General features: G+C 42.1%; 1 protein-coding gene across 1 annotated transcript in view; it reads right to left on the bottom strand.

Annotated features, from left to right (window-relative positions):
- The window catches only part of brsk2a (BR serine/threonine kinase 2a), a 454,159-nt gene extending 433,485 nt beyond the window's left edge, over nt 1–20,674 (bottom strand). The window contains exon 1 of the mRNA XM_039017967.1: nt 20,581–20,674. Coding sequence (XP_038873895.1) covers nt 20,581–20,674 — 94 coding nt within the window. The remainder of the gene's footprint in view (nt 1–20,580) is intronic.
- Nucleotides 20,675–20,998: the final 324 nt, after the last annotated feature.

Below are 20,998 nucleotides of genomic sequence, written 5' to 3'. Positions count from 1 at the left end.
AGCCACATCAATTTACAGAAATACTCATTATAAATGTTGATTAAAATACAAGTGTAATGCATGGAATTTTAGATCCACTTCTCCTTAATGCAACCGCCGTGTCAGATTTCAAAAAAGCTTTACGGAAAAAGCAAACCATGCAAAGCCATGCAGAGCCCAAACAAGACAATAAGATATCCGCCATATTGTGCAGTCAACAGAAGTCCAAATAACTCTGTTTTGCGGGCAGGTCCAGGCAAAGGTTCAGACGAAAAGTCATATTACAGTCCGTAGAAACATGTCAAACGAAGTATACAATCAATCTTTAGGATGTTTTTAACATAAATCTTCAATAATGTTCCAACCGGAGAATTCCTTTGTCTTCAGAAATGCGATGGAACAGAGTTCGCTATCACGTGAACGTGCATGGTCAGCACATATTCAGCTCATGGCAGACCTTACTCAATCTCCTCTCATTCGGCCCCACTTCACAGTAGAAACAGTAGCAACATTACCAATATCCCACTGTATCTTCAATAGGGAATGAGTTGAAAAACGACCAACCTCAGGTTTCCCACTTCCTGGTTGGATTTTTTCTCAGGTTTTTGTCTGCCATATGAGTTCTGTTATACTCACAGACATCATTCAAACAGTTTTAGAAACTTCAGAGTGTTTTCTATCCAAATATACTAATAATAAGCATATATTAGCAACTGGGGAAAAGTAGCAGGCAGTTTACTCTGGGCACCTTATTCATCCAAGCTACTCAATACTTCCCCCAGCCATAAAAAGATAACATCCGAATGTTGGGAATAATGAGACAAAATGTATGTCTATTTTATGATGTCATTAAAACTATTATAAAGACGTTATAATGAAAACATTGTAACTTGAGGGATTTTTCACTCTGTATATCAGGTTTACATTCTTTACATTGTGTATAAAATATCAAGGACGAAGAGAATGCTTTTGTGGTGATAGAGAACTAAAATCACAATCCTAACGAGAACATAGTAATTCTGATACCTTGCCTCGGAACTAGCCAAGCCCCAGGGAGCCCAGAGATCATGTCAGCAGATGCGTGTCAGCATCTCCACGGCTGATTAGCCATCCTCAGGAGTCCACTCTTCCAGAAGTTGTCTGCAAGTAAACAGACAACTAAGAAGGACATTGTGACCTCGTGGACAACCAAAAACTTACACCTGAGAGTGAAGGAGAAGGCCATCCAAAAAGCGGGGGCCCAATCAAACCCTTCTCACCAAGCGGAACCCTGCCCACGAAGGGCCCAACAGAGATACCCACGAAGACCTCCAACACATAAATGCATACATTACTTCTTACCTAAAGTAGCGGCAGTTCGGGGCAAGGTATTAGGGCTACCATAAACATACTTTCCAAATGTATCCAAGTGTTGCTTCTCTTTCTCGCTTTATCTCGTGTAACAAGCGTCATATTGTGTTAATACGATGACAACAGGTCTCTAGCGGACTAAGTTTCTAATCAATAACCTATACTGTGTGTGTGTGTATCCTAGGTTATGATTTAGTTTGTTAGTAAATAAATAATCAAATCAATTTGTGTGGTATGGAATGATCAGTGAGTGAGACTCAGGTTTGTACAGATTTACGAAGTCTGCGACATTCAAAATGAGACTGATGAGGTAATAATTAATAATTGACTGTTATTGATGTAAGAGATATCTGTATATCTTTTGAGCTTAAGTCGGGAGATAACTCGTTAAATAACTTTTCCCGTGGCGCCCCAAATTCCCAATGAGTTAATTGTTACATGATTAATTTAATCGAGTATCAATTAAACATAGTTGAGGCCGGTTGGAACCAAAAATCTCAAATCTGGACTCATCAGACCAAAGGACAGACAAAGGACAGGACTAATGTCCATTGCTCGTGTTTCTTGGCCCAAGCCAGTCTCTTCTTATTATTGGTGTCCTTTAGTAGTGGTTTCTTCGCTGCAATTCGACCATGAAGGCCTGATTCACACAGTCTCCACTGAACAGTTGTTGTTGAGATGTGTGTGTTACTTGAACTCTGTGAAGCATTTATTTGGGCTGCAATCTGAGTTGCTGGTAACTATAAAGAACTTATGCTCTGCAGGAGAGGTAACTCTGTCTTCCTTTCCGGTGGCGTTCCTCATGAGACGCAATTTCATTGTAGCACTTTGATGGTTTTTGTGACTGCACTTGAAGAAACGTTCAAAGTTCTTCAAATTTTCTGGATTGACTGACCTTCATGTCTTAAAGTAATGATGGACTGCAGTTTCTCTTTGCTTATTTGAGCTATTCTTGCCATAATATGTACTTGGTCTTTTACCAAATAGGACAATCTTCTGTATACCACCCCTACACAACTGATTGGCTCAAACACATTAAGGAAAGAAATTCCACAAATTAACTTTCAACAAGGCACACCTGTTAATTGAAATGCATTCCAGGTAACTACCTCAAGAAGCTGGTTGAGAGAATGCCAAGAGTGTGCGAAGCTGTGAACAAGGCAAAGGGTGGCTAGTCGAGTGTATATTTTGATTTGTTTAACACTTTGTCTGTTACTTCATGATTCTATTTGTGTTATGTCATAGTTTTGATCCCTTCACTATTACTCTACAATGTAGAAAATAGTAAAAATAAAGAAAAACCCTTGAATGAGTAGGTGTGTCCAAATTTTTGACTGGTACTGTATACTTAAAATAGTATAAATATTTACCAGAAATATATACATGAGGGGATTTGTTTTATTTTGACTGCAGCCTACAGTGAATGTTCTATTTGTGTGGGTTTGGTTCGGGTGCCAGCCTCAGATTTTCACCTTATCACATAGTCGGCAGTTGCGGATGGGTTATTAGCAATTGCAGGTGGGTGTGGGTGAACAAACAGCTGACCCGCACACCACTACTAGACACTGATCCAAGGTCAGTTTGGCATTTTTTCCATAATAAAAGGTTGGGATTTTGAGAGTAAAACCTGATCCTAAATCTGTGCCTACAGGCAATGTCTATGGGGTGGGGGGGACAGGTTGAAAGGGGTGGAAACAGAGTACCATACAGTAGTACACATACAGTGCTGAGCCATATACAATACATGACCAATACATATGTATGATTCACACACACATTACTATAGATTCATACCTGACTATGTGCCTAGAGACACATGTACAAATGCATGGTCATATCGGCAACAAAAAAAAGTTTGATCAAGTGTTCTTGTTAACCGTACTTGAAAAAACAATGTAAATGTAACATAACACTATTAAGTGAAGCTTAATTAAATGATGTTGACTTTACTTGAATATACTATGTTTTGAAACATAACCCTTATGAGTGAATTGACACACACAAATTAATTAAGCTCACTTGAACATGAAAACTTGCTGCTCAAATGCGATCGGTTGAAGAGCATGCATTTAGTTTAACTAGCGTTTAAGGAAGAATGATTGCCTTAAACTTGTTAAGTTGCAGCAACTTCAAAAGGCCCATTGCAGCCATGTTCATATCAATATCTAATCCTTTCTGAGTAACAATTAAGTTCATTATTGTAATAGATTCCCATTAAAAATGGGCAAAAATAGCTTTTTAGCAAAAAACGATTTCTCAAGCAAAGATGTTGCTAGGACTGTCTGGGAGTGGTCTAAGTGGCAAGCGAAACTGAAAACTAGCTGTTGTTGGCAGAGAGGTTTGGAACTCTCTTTGTTATTAACCAATTTACCGCATGGTGATGTCACCATGGAAAGCTGAAACTCCTGCCCATGCAAAGCACTCAAAAGCATAGGCACTCAAAAGTATAGATGTAGCGAATCATTTATTTTATGTTCCTACTTCAAACCAAATACTCTTGACAACTTTATCTTTGTACTGTATTCTAGATACAGCTCAACATAACAATTCTTACTGGATCCAACCAAATGTCTCATGTGAAAACATGTTTTAATAGACTCTAGCCTTAAGCCACATCCATAATGTTGAAACAAGGACAAATTGCGTTTTCAGACAGTGTTTGTCATTTGGTGAATGTCTACACAATTTGTATCATCAAATTATTATTCAGACCCTTTATTCTTGGCTTCAGTTTCCCATCTTCTAAGCTGAGCAGGATTTTCTGATTGAACTCAAAAGTGTTGGACAGTTCTTTGGAATAACTGAGATGTAGAGCACAGATCAGACCGAACATTACCAGTCAAGCGTCAGCCAGTCTGGGGAGGTCGGGTCACCACAACTTCACTCTCCAGGACAACGGAGTTCTTGACACTAATGGATTTAGACGACAATTTCGGTGTCGTCACTGGCGATTGTAAGGGTGTCAACAATACCTGGCTCATCGGGAATCCTCCCCCTGAAATGCACAAATGCACTTGAGATGAGAATACTATATACAGTGCCTTCAGAAAGTATTCATTCCCGTTGACTTATTCCACATTTTGTTGTGTTACAGGCAGAATTCAAAATTGATTAAAAAAAAAAAATTCCCTCATCCATCTACACAACACCCCATAATGACAAAGTGAAAACATGTTTTTATACATTTTTGAAAATGAAACACTGAAATATCTAATTTACATAAGTATTCACACCCCTGAGTTAACCTTTTCTCAATAGGGGGTGCTGTTGGCACTTTGTAATAATTTCGTTCCCAAATTAAACTGCCTCGTACTCAATTCTTGCTCGTACAATATGCATATTATTATTACTATTGGATAGAGAACACTCTCTAGTTTCTAAAACCGTTTGAAATATATCTGTGAGTAAAACAGAACTGGAGTTAGAGCAATTTTCCTATGAGGATGTGAGAATGCTGAATTCTGCTGGCTGTTCTGAGGTCGGTTTATTAATTTGCCTGTCTTCTATTGGTTGAGATGCACTGCATACGCCTTCCCCTGGATGTCAGCGAATAGTGAGAATTGAAATGGAGTTGCTGGGCAGATCTGAGAGCTTATAAATGGGCTGGCAACGTGGTGTACTCCCTTTGTTCTCTTCACCATGACGCAAAAAGGACCTCTGGGTGTCGTTCTAGAAAGCTCCCGTTATAGCCTTTAGATATATACGGCTCTGTTTTTATTCGATATAGGTGTTAAAGACATCATAATGTTGTTATTTTAAACCGAGTTATATCAGTTTATATCAGTATATTGCGATTTTCGGATATTTATTAGTGCTGCGTTTTAGTGAGTTGGACACGTCTTTGCCACATGGCTAATGTTTACTGCTAATTCCAACGTTGAAGACGACAATCTACAACCGAGCAACGATTCTTTTGGAAAAAGGACAACTTGCCCAAGATTCTGATGGAAGCTCATCAAATAGTAAGAACTATATATGATGTTAATTCGTTGTTCTGTTGAAAAATGTTAAACTCATATTCCGCCATTAATCTCGGTGCGGTCTCGCTTTAACGCACGCTGTATGTCGTAGTAACGTTAATTTTAAAAACCTAACACAGCGATTGCATTAAGAACTAATGTATCTTTCATTTGCTGTCCAACCTGTATTTTTTAGTCAAGTTTAGGATTAGTTACTGATTAGATTAGGTGCCTCTCCCAAGATTTCTCCCGACATATTGTTGGCAGCTTGGCTACTTTTCTCATTGTATAACCACGATTTGTGCCGCTAAATATGCTCATTTTCGAACAAACTCTATATGTATTGTGTAATATGATGTTATAGGACTGTCATCTGAAGAAGTTTGAGAAGGTTAGTGAAAAAATTTATATCTTTTGCTGGTTTATTCGTTATCGCTATTGTTGGCCTGAATCAATGCTGTTGTGTGGTTGGCTATTGTAGTAAGCTAATATAATGCTATATTGTGTTTTCGCTGTAAAACACTTAAAAAAATCTGAAATATTGGCTGGATTCACAAGATCTTTGTCTTTCATTTGCTGTACGCTGTGTATTTTCAGAAATGTTTTATGATGAGTATTTAGGTATTTCACGTTGGTTTCTGTAGTTATTCTAGCTGCTTTGGTGAGACTACTGCAATGTAAAACTATGATTTATACCTGAAATATGCACATTTTTCGAACAAAACATATGCTATACAATAAATATGTTATCAGACTGTCATCTGATGAAGTTGTTTCTTGGTTAGTGACTATTTATATCTTTATTTGGTCGAATTTGTGATAGCTACCTATGCAGTAAAAAAATTGTGAAAATATGCGGTTGGGTCTTTTGCTATCGTGGTTAGCTAATAGAAATACATATTGTGTTTTCCCTGTAAAACATTTTAAAAATCGGAAATGATGGCTGGATTCACAAGATGTGTATCTTTCATCTGGTGTCTTGGACTTGTGATTTCATGATATTTAGATGCTAGTATTTACTTGTGGCGCTATGCTAGGCTATGCTAGTCATCTTTTTTACTGATGAGGGTGCTCCCGGATCCGGGATGAGTACCAAGTAGAAGTTAATCTCTCAATGTTAATCTCAAAGTGCACCAAAGACTCCAGCCACCCTAGTCATAGACTGTTCTCTCTGCTACCGCATGGCAAGCGGTACCGGAGCGTCAAGTCTAGATTTTTGTTTAGGGGGTGGAGACTTTGCTAGTCTCGTTAGCATCTTTTCTCATACATCTCCCCCAGAACATTTGACGCAATTATGCAAGATTTTAGTTCTGTTTTAGTTTTCCTGTTTCCCCAGGTTGGCACATCTAAAATTTGATTGATTGATTGTTGGATTGATTCATTAAATATTGACTTATAAGAGACCCTCCTTTTTCAGCTCTTCCCCTTTGCCTCTTCCCAGTCCTAACCCCTTAATCTGAGGACAGCCAGGCAGGCCGTCAGTAACAAGCCAATGCTAAATGCTAGCTGACAGGACAGCAGCCAGAGCCTGGGCATGTGCTAATCTGAGGGCTTTAACTAGAACACACGGCACTTAGAAAGAGAGCAGAGAGCAGTGCCGGCCAGCCTGATCTGCAACAAGACACAAATAGTCTGTCACACACACACTGATGCAAAACCATATTGAAAAACCCATACACACACGCCCAAAACACACACCACACATTCAGACAGAGGATTTCACAGACAGACCGAGAGAGAGAGATGTGCTTTTGTGAGGCCAAGACTGGGAACCAGAGAGGAGAATCAGCAAGGAAACCATGACAACCAGACAACCAGCCTCGGCAACCAACCCAGCATTTCTCACAGACCCAAACAGACAGTAAGCCATTGCAGGGTTAATATGTGTGTAAGACAGGGTCTTAAAGGCTGAGTGTGTGTGTGTGTGTGTGTGTGTGTGTGTGTGTGTGTGTGTGTGTGTGTGTGTGTGTGTGCACAGAGGGGTCATAAAGGCATTAACGCCACTGCCAAGTGCACAGACATTCAAGTGCACAGACATTTAGTGGATGTCCACACTGCCAACATATACCAGCTACTAGGAACTAGCAGTGACAGGCACACAGACACACACCAAGAGAAATACCAGCAAGGACTGAAAACTGGTTCTTAAATGGTACACACAAACACTATACACACACACACACAGAAATACCAGCGACTACCTTACTGGCAGTCTCAAACACACAGATTGCGGGACTATCACTCCTGCAATATATTATTGAGGCAACAAAGTGTGCTCCTAAATAAATGTAGCACTTCATATCACCAGAGAATGGAAAGGCAAAACGCTGTGTCTGCCTCACAAATGGCACCCTATTCCCTATTTAGCGCACAACTTTTGACCAGATCCCAGTGCACTCTTTAGGGAACCGGGTGCCAATCGGGACACAGATAATGTATCTGTTTACCATTCTCTCTGCTGTGTCCAAAGAAAGCTACCGTAAAATTCCAAAATAGAATCAGGCAATAACTGAACAACAACACTCCACAGCACAGTGTGTGTTTTGTAAAATGGACCGTAGCTTCTTCTCGTTCTTTTCTTATTCGCCTCGTTTTAGAAGCGGTGAGACAAACACAGGCTGTGGATGCGCTGAGTTATAGGGCCCAAATAGAACACAATGGGGTTTGACAGCGACCAAGCCTCCGCAACACACGCACAGACACGCACACTCTAGACAACAACAAAAAAACACATACAAGCACATGGAACACTGTGATTTCAAAGGACCCAAATATTTCAGACGTCATTGAACTTATGGGTTCTCAAATACACCCACATACACCCATTCACAGACACACATTAACCCACCTCTAACTCCTCCTATGACCTTCACCCATAAGGATGGACATATTAAGAGGAAGGGAATAAGGGGGGAGAGTGAGAAAATAATGAAGAAAATGATCAATAGAGTTCCCTAAGTAATAACCTCCAATCCGCTAGTCAGTGGCGTCCCAAATGGCACCCTCTTCCCTATGTAGTGCACTATATAGGGAAGTGGGTCCCATTTGGGACAAAGCCAGTCAGAACTGACGAGCAAGACCACTTCACGCCCCAAGATTTTTCTCCTCTCCTCCGTCCCCCTACTACTCTTTCCCCCATCATTAATCTGGAAGAATCATTGGCTACATAAAATCACTCTAATCGATGCTATCCCGCAGAGACCTTGTCTGATTTAACACACCACTGGGTTGCTGTATGAATCCCGACTGTGAAAAGAGAGGGATGGAGGGAGGGAAGAGGGTGTAACAGTCAATGACAGAGACATTGGTTATGTAATATCTGATGAAGTGGCAGAGAGGGCGAGGGGGGCTCATTCACTGTCAGATTCACTGAGAAACATGCAGGGAGGCCCAAGCATGAGAGTTCAGGACAGTAGTGTGTGTGTGCGAGTTTGTGTCTGAAGCAGCATAACAATGGCCTTGAAGTGACAAGTTAAAGGAGAGAGCAGTTCAGGGCTGTTTCTGTGTCTGTGCTCAAAGCAAAGGGCCTCGTTCATAAACATTGAGTATGTCCAAAATATGCGTGAGCCACTTTTCACGCAAAAGTTGGAATTTATAAAAACCTAAGCTTGAAGTGAGAATGTGCTTATCCTCCTGCAAACTTTAGACCATACGTATGCACAGTTTCTACTGATTGAAGTATTGCATTGCAATTAAGGCAAAAGCGTGAGAGTGTCAGTGTAGTGTGTGTGAGTGTGTGTGTGCATAGTGTGTAAATATAGTATTCTAGATATAGTCAGTGCAAGATAGGGTCCGTGCAGATTGTCCGGGCAACCATTTAATGAACTATTTAGCAGTCTTATGGCTTGGGGGTAGAAGCTGTCTCGGAGACTGTTGGTCTGAGAGCCAATGCTCCGGTACTGTTTGCCGGATGGTAGCAGAGTGAACAGTCTATGGCTTGGGCAATAGTTTGCAAGCCCTGCCACATCCGTCGGAGCCGGAGTAGTACGATTCAATCTTAGTCTTGGATTGATGCTTTGCCTGCTTGATGGTTCTTCGGAGGGCATAGCGGGATTCCTTATAAGCTTCCGGGTTAGAGTCCCGCTCCATGAAAGCGGCAGCTCTTCCCTTTAGCTCAGTGTGGATGTTGTGGATGTTGCCTGTAATCCATGGCGTCTGGTTGGGGTATTACGTACAGTCACTGTGGGGAAAACGTCATCAATGCACTTATTGATGAAGCCAGTGACTGACGTGGTGTACTCGTCAATGCAATCGGAAGAATCCCGGAACATATCCAGTCTGTGCTGGCAACACAGTCCTGTAGCTTAGCATCTGCTTCATCTGACCACATTCTTATTGACCGAGTCACTGGTGCTTCCTGCTTTAATTTTTGCTTGTAAGCAGGAATCAGGAGGATAGAATTATGGTCAGATCTGCCAAATGGAGGGCGAGTTTGTACGCATCTCTGGGTGTAGAGTAAAGGTGGTCTAAAGTTTTTTCCCCTCTGGTTGCACATTTAACATGCTGGTAGAAATTTGGAAAAATGGATGAGTTTCCCTGCATTAATGTACCCGGCCACTTGGAGCGCTGCCTCTGGATGAGCGTTTTCCTGTTTGCTTATGTTTGTATACAGCTCATTGAGTGTGGTCTTAGTGCCAGCATTGGTTTGTGGTGCTATATAGACAGCTACAAAAAACTCTCTTGGTAAATAGTGTGGTCTACAGCTTACCATGAGGTCTTCTAACTCAGGCGAGCAAAACCTTGAGACTTCCTTAAAATTTCGTGCACCAGCTATTGTTTACAAATATACGTAGACCGCCACCCCTTGTCTTACCAGAGGCTGCTGTTCTATCCTGCCGAAAAAGCTTAAAACCCGCCAGCTGTATGTTATACATGTGCAAGATAGGGTCAGTGCAGAGCCTGGTTACTCTAGGTTTCTTCCAAGGTTCCTGCCTTTCTAGAGAGTTTTTCAAAGCCACTGTGCTTCTACATCTGCATTGCTTGCTGTTTGGGGTCTCTCTAACACACACACACACACACACACACACACACACACACACACACACACACACACACACACACACACACACACACACACACACACACACACACACACACACACACACACACACACAGGAGTGAAGATCACTGTCACAATTGCCCTAGGTAGGGCTGTTGCGATGACTGTATTACCGCCAAACCGGCAGTCATGACCTCAGTCAAATTCCATGGTTCCGTCGAGTCACAGTAATCTCATCCTATGCACTCTGCACATGAATGCCGCTGATGCGTTGGTAGTACCCAACTCGCTAACGACTGCCAGATCGCAAATGGCCTGGCACTCAGCCATCCATTGTCCCACATCAATGCAAATGCGATCGAAAATAAAGATGCTAAAGATGCTTTGGTACGTAATTGGTCTAGCCTATACTCCGAAATTAAACAAACTCTAGTAATTTCCTTTGAGTGTGGACTGTATTATTATGCATTCTGAATGGAATGGTTGCCTTATGCTACGCTCAAAACCTATCTAGGAGTCTGCGAAAGAACGCATAGGCCCATTGTGGGGCGGCAGGTAGCCTAGCGGTTAAGAGCGTTGGGCCAGTAACTGAAAGGTCGCTAGTTTGAACCCCAGAGCCGACTAGGTGAACAATCTGTTGATGTGCCCTAATTGCTCCTGTAAGTCGCTCTGGATAACAGCGTCTGCTAAATGACTAAAATGTCAAATGTATTGTGCAGGGTGGCTTACAGAGTATAGCGAGAGGCTGCTCCTCAAACAGTGTTTGATGCGTGGAGTGAAATATGCCCCAAAATGTCTATATGCAATCCTGTGTAAAAAACATAGTTTTGATGGTTGCCACTAAAAAAGAGAAGAATCTCAGCTTTCTACTGCCAATATATTTCTCAGTTGCTAATATTAAGCACATTGCGCTGCTTTGAAACCAGAACCATGGGAAAGCGCAGCCTCCAATCGCTATTCGAGTGCATGAGGATTACTTTTTCCCCTGCCCACTTGATAATGGCCCATTCTAAATCACTAACTAATTTCACATACACTAAATATATATATATATATATATGAAGAAATGTGGACATCACTTCAAATTAGTGGATTCAGCTATTTCAACCACACCAGTTGCCGACAGGTGTGTAAAATCGAGCACACAGCCATGCAATCTCCATAGACAAACACTGTCAGTAGGAAGGCCTTACTGAAGAGCTCAGTGACTTTCAACGTGGCACCGTCATAGGATGCCACCTTTCCAACAAGTGCTAGAACTATCCCGGTCAACTCCAAGTGCAGTTATTGTGAAGTGGAAACGTCTAGGAGCAACAATGGCTCAACCGCGAAGTGGTAGGCCACACAAACTCACAGAACAGGAAAGCTGAGTGCTCTCGGTTGCAACACTCACTACCGAGTTCCAAACTGCCTCCGGAAGCAATTCCAGCACAAGACCTGTTTGTCGGGAGATTCATGAAATGGGTTTCCATGGCCGAGCAGCCTCACACAAGCCTAAGATCAGCATACACAATACCAAGAGTCAGCTGGAGTAATGTAAAGCTTCCCGCCGTTGGAATCAGTGGAAACGCGTTCTCTGGAGTGATGAATCATGCTTCACCATCTGGCAGTCCGACAGACTAATCTGGGTTTGGTGGATGCCAGAAGAACGCAACCTGCGGAGGAAGAATAATGGTGTGGGTCTGTTTTTCATGGTTCGGTTGACTAGGTCCCTTAGTTCCAGTGAAGGGAAATCTTAACGCTACAGCATACAATTACATTCTAGATGATTCTGTGCTTCCAACTTTGGGGAAGGCCCTTTGCTGTTTCAGCATGACAATGCCCCCGTGAGGTCCATACAGAAATGGTTTGTCGAGATCGGTATAGAAGAACTTGACTGGCCTGCACAGAGCCCTGAACTCAACCCCATCGAACACCTTTGGGATGAATTGGAATGCCGACTGCAAACCAGGCTCAATCTCCCAACATCAGTGCGCAACCTCACTAATGCTCTTGTGGCTGAATGGAAGTAAGTCTATTCAGCAATGTTCCAACATCGAGTGGAAAATCCTTCCCAGAATAGTGGAGGCAATTCACGCATATTATCGCTATTAACTCCATATTAATGCCCATGATTTTGGAATGAGATTTGACGAGCAGGTGTTCACATACTTTTGGTCATGTAGTGTATTAGTAAAGACAGGAATAAATTGAGAATAGTCTGATGGGTGCAACTGTGACTCATTTCAGGAAACTAGGCGTATGTCGCAGGTCACTACTTCACAGGAGAGCCTTCTGGAACATGTGAACTTTCATGTGTCTTAATAACAAACGTGTATGACATCTGTAAATATGAATATAATTGTTAAATTACGAGCCTAGTTGGTTAAGCCACAGAAAAAGTAAGCAACCTTCCCACTAGTCATGATTGGCTGAGATAATGAGTGGGCTGGACATGCCGAGAGAGCAGTTCAGATTGGTCTGCCATATGGAACGCTTCTGTATATTTGAGCTGGTCAGTCTGTGTTTGTAATCCTGTCGAACGCAGCTTTTAAAAAATATGTTTTGTGTAGTGGAGCTGCATAAGTGTTGCTCTCCACTTTCTGGAGGATGACATTTTGAAAATCAGTGGAATTAGAGTATGATAGCTAAAGAGATTGAGAAAACACCTGTCTCCGGATTACATCTTCGAACTAAGGGCAACCATGGCATGGCATCCGTGACAGGGAGACGCGTCCATCATGCATAAGATAGTCTAACTAGCTACATTTTCTGATATTACACGTTTCTAATTTTGACAGAAAGTGGTTTCATTTCAAGCTAAAGTTTACTTTTAGCTAGCTAGCTAACGTTACGTGTATGGTGTTATTATCGTATCCCAGAGACGTTTTCTGGATTAGTTAGAGCCTAATGTTAGCTAGCTGGCTGGCTCCCTAGCTAACGTTACATGTATGATGTTATTGTTCATATATCAGAGCCGTTTGCTTTGCTAGTTAGAGCCTAATGTTAGCTAGCTAACATTGAACCTGGTTGGTTAGCTCCCAGCAGATTCATGCAGGGTAGTAACGACATGATTTTGCACCATGTTCATTGTTGTTTAACTAGCCAACGTTAGCTGGCTGGCTCGCTAGGTAATGTTACATGACATGCATGATCTTACACGTTGTTTACCTAGCTAGGTTCATTGTGTACGCAACTAACCATTTTGGGTGCATTCGTAAATTCAGTCTGATGAACTGTTGAATTTACGAACCCAAATCACCCTATGAATATGGCCGGTGTCAGTAAACGTCGGCAAAAAAGCGTAATGAAATTGTTGCCAGCAGAGCTGGTAAGGCTGTTTTCATGTTATCCAGAGGTAAACAAATCATCAGCCAGAGCATTTTGTGTGCGCTCTGAACGCCCCGAGAGCAAAACGAGATGGGTGGGGCTAAAGCTTAAGAGTGTGTGAACGATGCTGAATGGGTGTAGACAAAGAAGACCTCTTCACTAAGTACCAAAACATTCATAGGCCATTTTCTCAAAAGTGAGTTGACAAGTTTATCAGCTTTCAAAGCTGAATTACTTTCCTATTGTTCCTAAAAAAATAAAATGCAGCGTATGATATAGCATTCTGTAGCTCCGAGTCTCTACTTTTATCCAATGTAAAACAACAACACTTCAAATTTTGCTACATAAGACCGATTTGAGCCAGTCTGTCACATATTATCACTTGATGAGAGAACAGTGTGTGCAGCCTGAGGCAAAAGTCACATCATGCAGCCCATAGGCCTATACGTTTTGATTTCTAAGATATTCGAAGGTTTGCATCATTCACAACTAATGTTGCCACATAACTCTAAATCTAGCATATACGACCTGCTTCAAATTATCCCTTTTATGCTCTACATTGCCACGTTATATGCGTACAGCTCTTGAGAACGGGAATATCCTTCCTATTTTATAAATCTAAGTTCAATCATATTCTTCTTAGTATAAAATCATATAAAATAGCGGCACAGAATACATAACTATATATTGTCTGCTAAATGAACTAGCCTACAGCCTAAGCTGCCATTGGAATGGTGCATAGCATGATAACATACAGTAGGCCGACTCAGAATATGCTATTCTGTTCTTCTAGGAGTTCATTTTCCTCATATAATAATGTTTCTTTAGACCTGTGTAAGATAAATAATGGATTTATTGCGATGGTGTATAATACATGGATTTAATAATATATTTTTTTTAAATGTAGATGTTCCAAAGGCATGCAACAGCGGCTTCTATGCGTGGAGGTCTGGAGATGCTAAATGTGTTTATGTTAATTAATGGTCAATTACTGTGAGACCAGAAGTCATTCACATGACAGTCGCCAGCTGACAAAATGTCATGACCGCCACAGCCCTAGCCCTAGGTTCCGGCACTCGAGCACGACAACTGTATCAGTGGCTTCAAAATGGCTTCCATGATTCTGTGGCTTCAGCCCCAATCAGGACCCAGCCAAGCAGGAAGGCAGCATCTATGGATCCTTCAGGCCCCAGTGCACACCTGACAAAGGCACGGAGAATAGAGCCTGGAGAAACCAGAGCGGCTAGAGCCGGAATGGCTCTGGTACTCAGGACACAGAAAAGCAGTAAACCTGGAGGAGGACCCTCGTGTCTACATGGAGGGCTGGTAAAGAAAGAAAGAGATTGATATCGACAGAGCCTGAGAAAGAAAAATAGAGAGATATGAAGAGGAAAGAGAGAGAGAGTAAGAAAAAAATACAGAAAGGGAAAGTGGTCTGTGATCCCTTGTAGAGCAGTGTCATGGGTGTAGCTGTGTATCAATGTACTAGTTTAGTGGTGTATTATTGTATCCAATGTATCAGTGTGTTTGGTGTAGCAGTGTACTGTAGCAGCCTTGGTCCCCTGTGTACCATGTGAGTGCGTGAGTGAGAGCTGAGGGGACTTTGGCTGTGCAGGGGATTAGGCCAGGAAGCAGAGCTAGAGCCAGTGCGTGTGTGTGCGAGCGCGCACGTGAGTCCAGCCCTAATCACTTAATGAACAGGAACCAGCTCCATGGCTCAGTGCAGGCCGGCAAGACACCCTAGGCCTCCCTTCCACTCTCTTTTCGATTAATACCAACCCCTCATAGCTTGGCTGGGACAGTCACCAGAGAAAAGATCTTTGACTGTATCTCACCAGAGACAAGCTAATTGGCTGAACGCAACCGTCAATCTTAACAAAGACACGTTCATTGGCTAAACACAACAGTCAATCTCACCAGAGACAAAATGATTGAACAATCAGTCACCAATCAGAGCATGGGACAAGCACCAAAGTCCAACCCATTGGTCAAACGATGTCGCTATTCTCACCAGAGACCCGACAATCCCATTGGACAGAAACCGTCACCTTCCTCATCAAAAAACAGTGCCATTGGCTGAACCCAGCCCAGTGAGCATTTCCCGAGAGAGGATACAGATTAATAGAGCAACAGCACACTATAATTTATCTGAGTGGGATTTCCCTGGGCTAACACACCACACGCTAACCAAACACCATCATACACACACATGGCCCAGCTTGCAAAGATGCAAGGCATGCAAGCATGCAAAACTACACACACATAGACAGGAACACAGACATGTGCAAAGACAGACAACCACAGCATGGAAATGCTGAAATGCACATGTACAATCTCTATTTATGTACAATCTCTATATATTTACAGCCAGAAGACCACTGCTACATAGTTGGTTACCAATATTCTGTATAAACACAAAGCAACCCTGCCTAGCGCCTTACTTAGAAGACTGGGTTGTAAATGTATATGACTCAATATAAACTCAATATCAACACAGGGTGGACAGTGGGAGTCATGCTAAGATGTTAAAAGTGCAGGTCACACACGTGCACACAAATACCAAATAGGCATGCATGCACGCACACAATTACACTGTGAGAGACTGGTTTCATATCCACAAGTACCGTACTAGAATCAAACTGCATAAGACAATACAATCACCATTACATATTTGATATCAATCAAACAGAAGCTTAGGATGAGATAAGATAAACTATGTCCCACTGACATCATATGCTATATCAAATCTACCAAAATGCTGAAATAAAATAAGTCTTATCATTCATAACTCTGAGCAGTCCAAAGTGGATATTCCCTGACAATTTTTTAAGAAAGGGACATCCATCCATCCATATAAACTCAGCAAAAAAAGAAGCGTCCTCTTACTGTCAACTTTGTTTATTTTCAGCAAACTTAATATGTGTAAATATTTGTATGACCATAACAAGACTCAACAACTGAGACAAAAACTGAACAAGTTCCACAGAATTGTGACTAACAGAAATTGAATAATGTGTCCCTGAACAAAGGGGGGGGGGGTCAAAATCAAAAGTAACAGAGGTCGACCGATTACGATTTTTCAATGCTGATACCGATACAGATTAATGGAGGACCAAAAAAAAGCCGATACCGATTAAATCTGACAATTTTTAATAATGACTATTATAACAATACTGAATGAACACTTATTTTAACTTAATATAATACATAAATAAAAATCTATTTTGTCTCAAATAAATAATGAAACACGTTCAAATTGGTTTAAATAATGCAAAAACACAGTGTTGGAGAAGAAAGTAAAAGTGCAATATGTGCCATGTAAAAAAGCTAACGTTTAAGTTCCTTGCTCAGAACATGAGAACTTATGAAAGCTGGTGGTTCCTTTTAACATGAGTCTTCAATATTCCCAGTTAAGACGTTTTAGGTTGTAGTTATTATAGGAATTATAGGACTATTTCTCTCTATATCATTTGTATTTCATATACCTTTGACTATTGGATGTTCTTATAGGCACTAGTATTGCCAGCCTAATCTCGGGAGTTGATAGGCTTGAGGTCATAAGCAGCGCCGTGCTTCAAACATTGCGAAGAGCTGCTGGCAAAGGCAGGAAAGTGCTGTTTGAATGAATGCTTACTAGCCTGCTGCTGCCAACCACCGCTCAGTCAGACTGCTCTGTCAAATATCAAATCATAGACTTAATCATAATATAATAAATACACAGAAATACGAGCCTTAGGTCTTAATATGGTCAACTACGGAAACTATCATGTAGAAAACAATACGTTTATTCTTTCAGTGAAATACGTAACCATGTTGTAACTTTAATGTGTTACAGAGTTAATGTTTAAGTTAATTCATTGAGCTGTATCTAAAGATATTTCTTTACAGTTATTTACATATGTAATTGTATTGGTTAGTATTGAATTACACTTTTGACTGCAAGTTCCAGAATGCCTTGCGACAGGAAGTAGAGAGCGAACGCTAGTTAATTAAGTGCAATTGACAGGTGATTATTGTTGGCTCCTTTGCGCTAGCATCTTACTTGCATTGCTCTGTAGAATCTAAAGTTGTTAAATGTAACGTGATCAAGTAGTATTACTAAAAGAAGCTTTCATATCAAACCCGACGTCCCGAGTCATTACTTTGAAGATAGTTATTCTATAAACCATTCTGTATTTTATCGAATGGGTGGCATCCATTAGTCTACATTTTGCTGTTACATTGCACAACCTTCAATGTTATGTCATAATTATGTAAAATTCTGGCAAAATAATGACGGTCTTTGTTAGGAAGAAATGGTGTTCACACAGTTTGCAACGAGCCAGGCGGTCCAAACTGCTGCATATACCCTGACTCTGCTTGCACAGAACGCAAGAGAAGTGACACAATTTCCCTAGTTAATATTGCCTACTAAGATGAATTTCTTTTAACTAAATATGCAGGTTTAAAAAACATACAGTGGGGCAAAAAAGTATTTAGTCAGCCACCAATTGTGCAAGTTCTCCCACTTAAAAAGATGAGAGAGGCCTGTAATTTTCATCATAGGTACACTTCAACTATGACAGACAAAATGAGAAAAAAAATCCAGAAAATCACATTGTAGGATTTTTAATTAATTAATTTGCAAGATATGTCCTCCTCATGGACTGCACCAGATTTGCCCGTTCTTGCTGTGAGATGTTACCCCACTCTTCCACCAATGCACCTGCAAGTTCCTGGACATTTCTGGGGGGTATGGCCCTAGCCCTCACCCTCCGATCCAACAGGTCCCAGACGTGCTCAATGGGATTGAGATCCGAGCTCTTCGCTGGCCATGGCAGAACACTGACATTCCTGTCTTGCAGGAAATCACGGACAGAACGAGCAATATGGCTGGTGGCATTGTCATGCTGGAGGGTCATGTCTGGATGAGCCTGCAGGAAGGGTACCACATGAGGGAAGAGTATGTCTTCCCTGTAACACACAGCATTGAGATTGCCTGTAATAAAAACAAGCTCAGTCCGATGATGCTGTGACACACCGCCCCAGACCATGACGGACCCTCCACCTCCAAATCGATCCCGCTCCAGAGAACAGGCCTCGGTGTAACGCTCATTCCTTCAACGATAAACGCGATTCTGACCATCACCCCTGGTGAGACAAAACCGCGACTCGTCACTGAAGAGCACTTTTTGCCAGTCCTGTCTGGTCCAGCGACGGTGGGTTTGTGCCCATAGGCAACATTGTTGCCAGTGACGTCTGGTGAAGACCTGCCTTACAACAGGCCTACAAGCCCTCAGTCCAGCCTCTCAGCCTATTGCGGACAGTCTGAGCACTGATGAAGGGATTGTGCGACATTGCAATGTATTGCCCTGGACACATCTGCAGTCCTCATGCCTCCTTGCAGCATGCCTAAGGCACGTTCACGCAGATGAGCAGGGACCATGGGCAACTTGTTTTGGTGTTTTTCAGAGTCAGTAGAAAGGCCTCTTTAGTGTCCTAAGTTTTCATAACTGTGACCTTAATTGTCTACCGTCTGTAAGCTGTTAGTGTCTTAACGACCGTTCCACAGGTGCATGTTCATTAATTGTTTATAGTTCATTGAACAAGCATGGGAAACAGTGTTTAAACCCTTTACAATGAAGACCTGCGAAGTTATTTGGATTTTTACAAATTATCTTTGAAAGACAGGTTCCTAAAAAAGGGACATTTCTTTTTTGCTGAGTTTATGTTGTAGGGTATAGTTGCCCCTATATGCTGATCTTGGGTCAGTTTTGCATTTCCACCTCCAATGGTAAAGATGAGGATTGGGTGAGGGGAAGCTGATCCTAGATCTGTACATAGGGGACACTTAACCCAGGAGTCAGAGCATACAGTATCAAGCGTCACAGCAGGACCGGCTGGCCTGGGTAGGAGAAGGGACGCCTATTGTGGCCGCTTTAGACAACAGATGGACAGAGAAAATCTCTCTCTCTCATTTTTGGGGCAGCGCACAGAGCGTGTTGCATCACTCTCCTCCTCTCCTCTCTGCCGGGTAGGGTCTGCGCCTGCCTTTGGGTCTGTTCCCAGCACTACGCTGCTGTAGCAACAGTCACTGACTGCAAAGGACTCTAGCAAACATCCATAGCTACTGCAGGATAAACCTAATGACATCCATATAAGTGAATTTCAATGAGACAATAAAACAGAAGCCTTGGTGAAACAAGAAGGCTGCTGGTCATTTATGTCAATCTCTGCTAAATAGACCACCAAAATAGACTTCTGCATAGACTTTATTATCTATGACAGGTATAGCCTATACAGACTAAAACTAATGCGTTCTTATATGATCCTTTAACATGCCAGGTGTATAGCCTTGATATCCACTCCTATTTGACAACGAAATATAGCGATTAAAATAAACCGTTGAACAGTTGGCCTCCTTCCAATACCAGTCCTATACGCTGGGCATTCTATGGGAGAGCTCACCATGGACAAATACACAGCCAGGAGAAACGTTGCGTTGCCTACTAAGAATAGATCAAGGTATCAAGGCAGATCAGGATTAGCTCTGCGTTGTGTGCTGAAATCACAGGACACACTGCGCGGCAATAAGGCGGACAAGGAGGGAGCAGGGAACAAGTTCGTTTTAATCACACACACACACACACACATATTTTCGCTGTGCGGAGACTGGAAACACACCCAATCTCGACCAGGGCTTCACAGACAGCACGCATATCAACTGAGCAGCCAGCATCATAAGCACCCAAATACCCTCTCCTATCCCGCACACTGTTCCAGCACAATCGTGTGAGAAGCACTGCGCTCGAAAACAAAAACCCAAATTCGTTTAATAGGGGGGCAGAGAATTGTCCACAAACACTATCATCAGCTTTGTCAACCCACCAGACGAAATTAACTCACTGCAGAGAGCGGTCCGATAGCCCAGCCTATGCCACGTTTATGCAATTAGTGAACGCGAGAGAGGTGGATACGGTTAGGTTATGAGAAAGCTCAACCAACCTGTCTGTCCTTTGCCGAGCGTCTTTTCCAAGCGATACGGTCCCACGTAATTGGCATGTTGAGCACCACTGTTGTCTTTCCCAGACGATGACATTTTGATTGGCGAAAAAAAACACTTTACAAATAAGCGCAGTTGCGGTTATTCCGAGAATAACACACAATCCTCTTGATCTTGGCAGGTCCAGCCGTTCTTTTTTTACTCCACAAACCCACTTGCCTATCCTCCAGTCTCTCTCTCGCTTTGCACTCACTCGGACTCTCTCTATCTCTCTCGCGCTGTTTGGGTACGTAGGATTTTCTCTCTGCCCCTTTCCTCTCGGTTTCCTGCAGATGCACGGAGAGTTCTTTAGACTAGGATCCGAAAATCATTGTTGGTTGAGCCTGCAGTGCCCGTGTTCGCCTGTCGGGATGCTGTAGA

Source organism: Salvelinus namaycush, chromosome 21, assembly GCF_016432855.1.
Source record: "Salvelinus namaycush isolate Seneca chromosome 21, SaNama_1.0, whole genome shotgun sequence".
NCBI lineage: Eukaryota > Metazoa > Chordata > Actinopteri > Salmoniformes > Salmonidae > Salvelinus > Salvelinus namaycush.
Note: the sequence above shows the minus strand (reverse complement) of the source record. Positions and strands in the feature narration are given on the sequence as shown.